The sequence below is a fragment of the Chrysochloris asiatica genome, unplaced genomic scaffold (assembly GCF_000296735.1).
Source record: "Chrysochloris asiatica unplaced genomic scaffold, ChrAsi1.0 scaffold00317, whole genome shotgun sequence".
NCBI classification, from domain to species: Eukaryota; Metazoa; Chordata; class Mammalia; order Afrosoricida; family Chrysochloridae; genus Chrysochloris; species Chrysochloris asiatica.
In genome coordinates this window covers 1,268,510-1,276,078 of record NW_006408835.1, presented here as the reverse complement: position 1 = coordinate 1,276,078, position 7,569 = coordinate 1,268,510, and the positions used below count along the sequence as shown (strand labels likewise).

Below are 7,569 nucleotides of genomic sequence, written 5' to 3'. Positions count from 1 at the left end.
CCTTCCTGGGGAACGTTTGGCTTCTTGAATGTTTATCTTCTCATCTTTCAAGATGTTAGGGAAATTTTCTTCCAGAAGCTCTTCAACTATGTCCTCTGTGGACTTCTCTGATTCTTCCTGTTCCAGAATGCCAATAATTCTTAAGTTGTTCCTCTTCATGTTATCCAGCATGAATCTTAGATGCTCTTCCGATTTTTTAAATCCTTTTTACAGCTTGTTCTTGTATCTTAGCAGTATTGAGAGATTTGTCTTCCAGCTCACTAGTTCTGGTTTCCATCTCTTCAATTATGATTCTTTCCCCTTTCAGTGTATTGTCCAATTCTGATATTTTATTATTAATCATCTGGACCTCTTTTTGCAGGTTTTGAATTGTTTCCAATGCTGTATCAGTCTTGTCTGATTGCTCTTGTAGTACTTTCCTGCTTTCTTCCTTGTTTTCCTCCACCCCTTTTGGAAGCATTTGAATTTGTTTCCATATCGTACTCTGAATTCTTTCTCAGGTCAATATAAAACCTGCTCTTCTTCTTCTGGGGAGCCTTTGTCTGTCTCCAGTGCATTTTTCTCAATTACTCTTCTTTTTTTGTACATGTTTTGAGATCATTTGTTGTGTTTGTGATCTTTTGTTTGTCATTTCCTGTCATTGTGTGGGTTTTTTCATATTTGAATGGATGTTTGTTGTTGTTTAATTAAGCTTACTGGGTGTCTCCTGGTGCATATGATCTGGAGATAGGCTTCCTTTTTCACATGTAATGTTTAGCAGCTGTCTTTGGCTCTTGTATCAATCGTGAAATATTATGGGGTATCCTTGTAGCTTGGCTATATAGCCACAATTGCTGTCTCTTCTTGGGTATCGTAGGGAGAAAAAGCTCCCAACTCCAGGAAAAATGTGTGATCAAAAGGCCCAAAAGTAGAAGCAATATAAAAACTGAGACAAGAATCTTCACTGTGAAACAAAGATAAAATTATGTATGTGTACTGTAGAAGCCTCCAGTAGTGGGATGGGGTGTCTACTTGCTCAGGCCCCTGCCCTAATCACCACCGTAGAGGTGCAAGGTGCACAAATAGATATTGAAAAGTTAATGGAAGACAGATTATTTACTATTTCTGTCTCTGAAGGTCAGTTAAGTATCTGCGTGTACACAGTATAATTCTTGAAATAGTTGTTTCTTTTTATGTTGGGGTTTTACAGATTGTTCATATAGTTTATCTGTCAGGCCAAACCTGCTTTTTTTCTTTCTGGGTAGGCAGGGATTAATTGTCCTGCACAAGTTAACTCTAGGGCTGGGCCCCACAGACAGAAGTTAAAAGCAGCAGACAAAGGATTTGCCCTTGAACCAATGGTGCTCTTTCTCTCTGTGCTGTGGGAGAGCTGTGGTATCAACAGTGGACTTTTTTTTTGGTGGGGAGAGGTTCACACCCACCCACCTGAGGGCATCTGGGCTGGGCAAAGAAGGCACAGCAGGGAGGAGGAAGAAGAAAAAAAAAACAAAAAACATGTAGAATCACTCCACACCTCCTTTTTCAAATGTCACTTTGCTGCTTTTAGTGCAGGTTTCCTGTGCTAGTCTGTCTGCAGTCCTGCCCTCTGATTTCTTCCCGGATGGGATGGCTGCAGAGGGATTCCGATACCAATTTCTAAACACAATGCTTTCCTTTATACCATGAATTTTCCACTTGCAGTTGCAGGAAACTGACACCCAGACCCTTATATTAGATCCAGAGCTCTGGCTCAGTTTGGTGAGAGCCTTGTATCTGAGGTTTAAGCCCCTCCCCCACAGAGCCTGTCCTGTCTGACTTTGCTCTGCCACCACCAACTGGAAGTCTCACCAAAACCCTTAATTTTTGTGCCATGGGAAAAAAAAACAATTTTGAGTTGAGGGTTAATATCATCTACCCAAATATCATCTACCCAAATCACTGAAGATTTGTAACAAGTTTATAGGAATTTCCCCCCACATAAAACTACAGTTTTTTAGAAGGATCGAGCATTTTAGGGAAGGTTTGGAAGATGTCAAAGATGAATCAAGACAGGAAGACCATCAGCCTTGATGAATTAAGAAAATTTATCTGAGGTCCATAAACTAGTATAAGAAGACTGTAGAATTACTATTCCTGCGATAGCAACTGAAGTTGTGGATTCACATGGTTCAACATTTGCTATGTTAATTAAAAATCTTCAGCTCAACAAGCTTTTTTGCTACCTGAAGTGTCATGCAGAGGTCCACTAGCTCAAATCTAAGATAAAAGGTAATGAAGACAATTTTATGGAATGAATCATAACTGGGTAGGAGTCTTGGATTTACCGTCACAATCCAGAGAACAAGGTCCAATCAAAGTATTACTTCAGAGGGGATCATCTTGGCCAGTTAAAGTTAGGACAGAGAGTATTAATCAGGTTATCATGACTGTATTTTTGGATTCCCAAAGCACCCTATTGATAAATTTCCTTAAAAGACACAGAGCAATCATGGAGACTTGTAAATATTTTTTTAAAAAAAATTGAAAACTGCATTGGTGATTAAAAAAAAAAGCCAGGAAGTTTCATTATTTTCTTCCTTCCGTCCTTCCTTTCCTTCCTTCCTGGCAGTATGCCTGCTCATTCTTTGGGGGTAGCTTGGACTGCCCTACAAGAATTTCACTGGGAAATCTTGCCAGTGATTTCCAAACCAACCCTTGAGCTTGCCTCTTTAGACTTCATTCTGTTCCCTAAATTCAAAGACCATTGGCAAGGAACATGATTTGTGTCCCTCAAGGATGCCAAAACTGCCGTTTTGACAAGGTATAAATTGACTGCTGCAGAATTATTTGGGGAAGTGGTTAGAGATGTAATACTGCCTTCAGAATTGTATAGATCTAGATGGAGAAATATAGTTTCATATTTGGATATTTTTGTTTAATAAAGGTTTCTACGATTTTATACCAATACTTTCTGACTTACTCTCATCTATGTGTGTGTATATATATATGTATATACCCTCATACTAAGGAGCTCTGGTAGCGTAGTGGTTACGAATCGGGCTGCAAACCTTAAGGTCAGTGGTTCGAAACTACCAGCCGCTCCGCGGGAGAAAGATGAGGCTTTCTACTCCCGTAAAGATTTACACCCTCGGAAACCCTGTACAGGGTCGCTATGGGTCAGAACAGACTCGAAGGCACTTAACAACAACAACATAACCCTCATATATATATATATATATATGTATATATACACACGTACAAAGAGCTCTGGTAGTTTAGTGATTACAAATCGGGCTGCTAATCTCATGGTCAGCAGTTCAAAGCTACCAGCTGTTCCACAGGAGAAAGATGAGACTTTCTGCTCCCATAAAGATTTACAGCCTTGGAAACCCTGTATAGGATCGCTATGAGTTGGAACCGACTCCATGGCACGTAACAACAGCAGCAACATACATCTATACATATACATACATACACACACATATATATATAAATATATGTGTGTGTATGCATGTATATATATATATACACATACATACATATATATATACATACTGAGGGAAAGAGAGAACAAGAGGAAGAGGTAGGTAGGTAAATAGAGTCCAGTTGTCTATTTTTTTCTTTTGTTGTAAGTGCTTTTGGTGTTATATGTTATATTACATTGTTTAAAACTAGGTCCTGAAACAGTACCTCTCTCTCTGTTTTATTTTTAGGAGTTTTAAGGTTTTAGTTATTGCATGGATCCTGATCCATGTTGAATGATTTTTTATGTGTGGGATACGATTCATACTTTATTCCTTTGAACCAGTTTTCTCGGTGCTATTTATTAAAGACACTATTCTTTTATCACTGAATGAATATCACACCCCTGTCAAAACTCAATGTCACAGATATATGGATTTTAAAATTGTTTTGGCTGTTTAGAACCACATGTAATTTTATATAATTTTGAGTACTGTTTTTATCCACTTTTGGAAAGGAGACTGTTGGAATTTTTATCAGTTGCATTGAATTTGTAGGTCACTTTGGGTAGTAGTAACATCAAAGAGGAGGCCTGGTGTGGTGCTGTGGGTTAATGTTCTGGACTACAAAGTCCGTTTGAACCGCAAGGTTGGTGGTTCGAGCTCACCAGCCGGTCCTCGGAAACCTGACTTTACAACACTTAACAAAAACAGGTACATCCAAAGAATATTTACACTTTGAGTTCAAAACTGGATTCTTTCCTTTTATTTGGGTTTTCTTTAATTTATTTCAGCATTGTTTTATAATTTTCATTGCTAAGTCTTTCATATCCCTGGCAACACAGCACTTATTCCAAGGTATTTAATTTTTTTACATACTATTGCAAATGAAATTGTTATCTTAATTTTCTTTCTATATTATTAATTGCAGTTGTTGCATGTTGACCTGTATAATTTTTGCATGTTGACATGTATACAGAACCTGCATTGGATTTCTTTGTAAGCACTTGTAGTATGTGTATGTCCTTTGGAATTTTCTGTAAATAGAAAAGTACCAGTCATCTGCTGGTAAAGGTAGTTTTAATTCTTTCTTTTCAACTTGTTTACATTTTATGTGTTTACTCATTCATTTTGTCTAAGTGCCATAGCTCCAGTGCTCAGGGTGATACCATATAGCAGTGATGACACTAAAAATCCTTTTTGTCTTCAGAATATTATGGGGAAGCTTTCAGTTGTTTCCCATTGATTGTGTTGTGAGTGCTAGCTGTGGGGTTTTCAGAAACATCTTTTATTATGTTGAAAATGTTCCCTTCTGTTCCTAGCTGTCTCTTTTTGTCATGAAAGGGTGATTGGATATTTTTTAAATGCTTCATCAGCATCAATTGAAATTGTTTAATGTGGTGACATATTGAGTCACCATTATTTCATTTTTAGGATAAATTTTACTCATTCATAGTGTACAATACTTTTTTATTTTAAGATTTTTTTTGTGAATGGTGTGGTAGTTTACATGGGAGAACAACGGTTTTACACTCATCATTCATTGCAATGATTGCAGTCTCCTCTGTGCATCATCATTCACTGTATTTGCTTCTATTCCCTGTTTTTGTTTGTTGGTTGGTTTGTTTTGTTTTTGAGATGTGCACAAAAACACTCAGGAGTATATAATCATTTAAATAACCAAAGGACACATTCTGCAAGACTTCCTCCTGGCCACTAGCACACAACCTTTCTCTTTCCATGTGTCTAGAGTCCTCAGCTGCTCTCTCTCTCCATGTCATCATCTCTGCCTCCATCTCTGGTGTCGCTGCTTCTCTGGATAGGGTCCCACATTCCACTCTTACTCTTCTCCCTTGATGGTTCTACGGTCCTCTGTTCCTGGACTGTAAGATTAACTACTTCCCCCTTTTTGTTACAAAACTTCTACCTTTACTGTTGTGACAGTCGCAATTAGTCATGATAACAATTACTCACTATTGAATCATAAGAATCTTATCCTCATCTCCTTTCACCAGACCCATCTAGGCTAGATGAAATATATTCAGTGGGGATTCTACCTTCCCCCACACACTCTGAAACTAAACTCCCTCTTGAAAACATGTAAGCCAGTCACTTCGTACCTTTAGAGCTGCCCCCCCATTTTAGGTAGCCAGTGTCTAAGTTGCCCATCCCTATCAACCCTGTATACAGAGGAGATAGGATTAATACCTTCCCTCTCATTTGGTATTTGAGCTACTTATTACGTCCATAAATAAGGAGCTCTGGTAACGTAGTGGTTATGAATTGGGCTGCTAACCTCAAGGTCGGCAGTTCGAAACTACCAGCGGTTCCCCGAAAGAAAGATGAGGTGTTCTGCTCCCGTAAAGATTTACAGCCTCAGAAACCCTATGCAGGGTCACTATGGGTTGGAGCTGACTCCACAGTACTTAACAACAACAACAGCAACATCCATAAATATAGGTGAAGCTCATCAAATTGTAGCAATTTACACTTGTTTCATTAATGAAAAAATTTTTTTAAATCTTCCTCTAGGTGTACAATACTTGTAATATGCTGTTGGATTTGATTTGCTATTACTTTTGTTGATGACGTTTACATCTATATTAATAAGGAATATTGCCTTGTAGTTTTATTTCCTGAATTTTTTCAATGTTTATATGGAGAGGTGTTTGGAACTGCTTACTCAGTGAATTTGCTGATGTAACTCATTCTCTACTGATTTCATTCTACACGAGTTTACTCAAACTTATGTCAGTAGCTGGAAGATTTGGTTTAGTGAGATTCAAACCTGGAAGATCTTTGCTAATTTTATACTTTAATTCTTTACCTTTTTATATTAAAAAGAGAGAGAGAGAGCAGAATAAGATATTTTACTATTTATATTAGGAGAGAATGTTATAAATAAGAGACGTATGGTATTCCACATAGTATTATGAAAGTTTTTTTTTTAATTCTAAGAATATTTATTTGAAGATATTTTTTATTTAAATATGGTATTGGATGATTTTATTCAAATATTCCTTCCCCTTATAATAATTGATGCATAGTGGAGTCCTGATGTTGTACTATAGAATGAGCACTGCATCTAAATGTCAGCGGTTAAAATATTTTATCAAATATTTTAGTTAAAATATTTCTTACCTTGGAAAAAAGACATTTTCAAAGTAAATGAAATAAAATAATATGAACTGGATCCAAGTATTAACATGTATTATTGACTCTGGGAGAAGCGTCTTCTTTGAAAATGTATCCTTCTTGTAAAGTTAGCTTACGGGGCATTTTAAGAACAACTATACTTATTAGCCTGTTCTTTGTTCACAGTTATCTGCAGTCCTGGATCTTATAACCCTCGTGATGGAATTCACTGTCTTCAATGCAATAACAGCCTGGTGTATGGAGCAAAAGCATGCTTATAAAACATTATTTTGAATTTTTCAATGATTTATTAAACACACAAAGATGTTTTTGAAAAAAAAGCATTATAAATCAATATTATGCTAAAATTAAATATATTTGATTTTACAAATATGGTGTCATTATTTTAATCAAACTGTATGTTCAAGTGGTTTATACAGGTGAACATCTGTATTCATTTTCTAATATTTGCGAGACCTATATATAACTTTAGAGTTCTGGTGTGGTGTAGGCTAAGCACTGGCCTACTAACCATAAAGTTGATGGTTCAAACCTACCTGCTGCTCCTCGAAAACCTAATACCAGGTTGCTGTGAGACAAAAAGACTCAATGACACTTAACAATAGCACATATGACTCCAAAATATATTGCGTATCGCTGCTTTATTTTAAAATAATCTCAAATAGACTGTGTTAGGAGTATGATAAGCACTGGACTCTGAAATACAAGATCCACGGTTAGAACCCGCCAGCCGTTCTGCGGGGGAAAGATGAGGCTTTTTGCTGCTCCTGTGCAGATTTTAAAAAGCCACGGAACCCCTATGTTGTTGTTGTTAAGTGTTGTAGAGGTGGTTCCCACTCATAGAAATCCTATGTAGGGTCTCCAAGGAGCAGCAGGTGGTTTGAACTACTAAACTTGTAGTTAGCAGTCCAGTGCTAACTAGCTGCTATTGCTGGTTTATCAATATGCTCTTGCTATTGGGGGCCATCAAATGTTTTTGTTTAATAGTGACCCT

General features: G+C 37.2%; 1 protein-coding gene across 1 annotated transcript in view; it reads left to right on the top strand.

Moving 5' to 3' along the window:
- Positions 1-6,940, top strand: part of ZPBP (zona pellucida binding protein) — a 222,116-nt gene extending 215,176 nt beyond the window's left edge. Inside the window, exon 7 of the mRNA XM_006875279.1 lies at positions 6,741-6,940. Within this exon, the coding sequence (XP_006875341.1) occupies positions 6,741-6,835 (95 nt within the window). The 3' untranslated portion in view covers positions 6,836-6,940. The remainder of the gene's footprint in view (positions 1-6,740) is intronic.
- Positions 6,941-7,569: the final 629 nt, after the last annotated feature.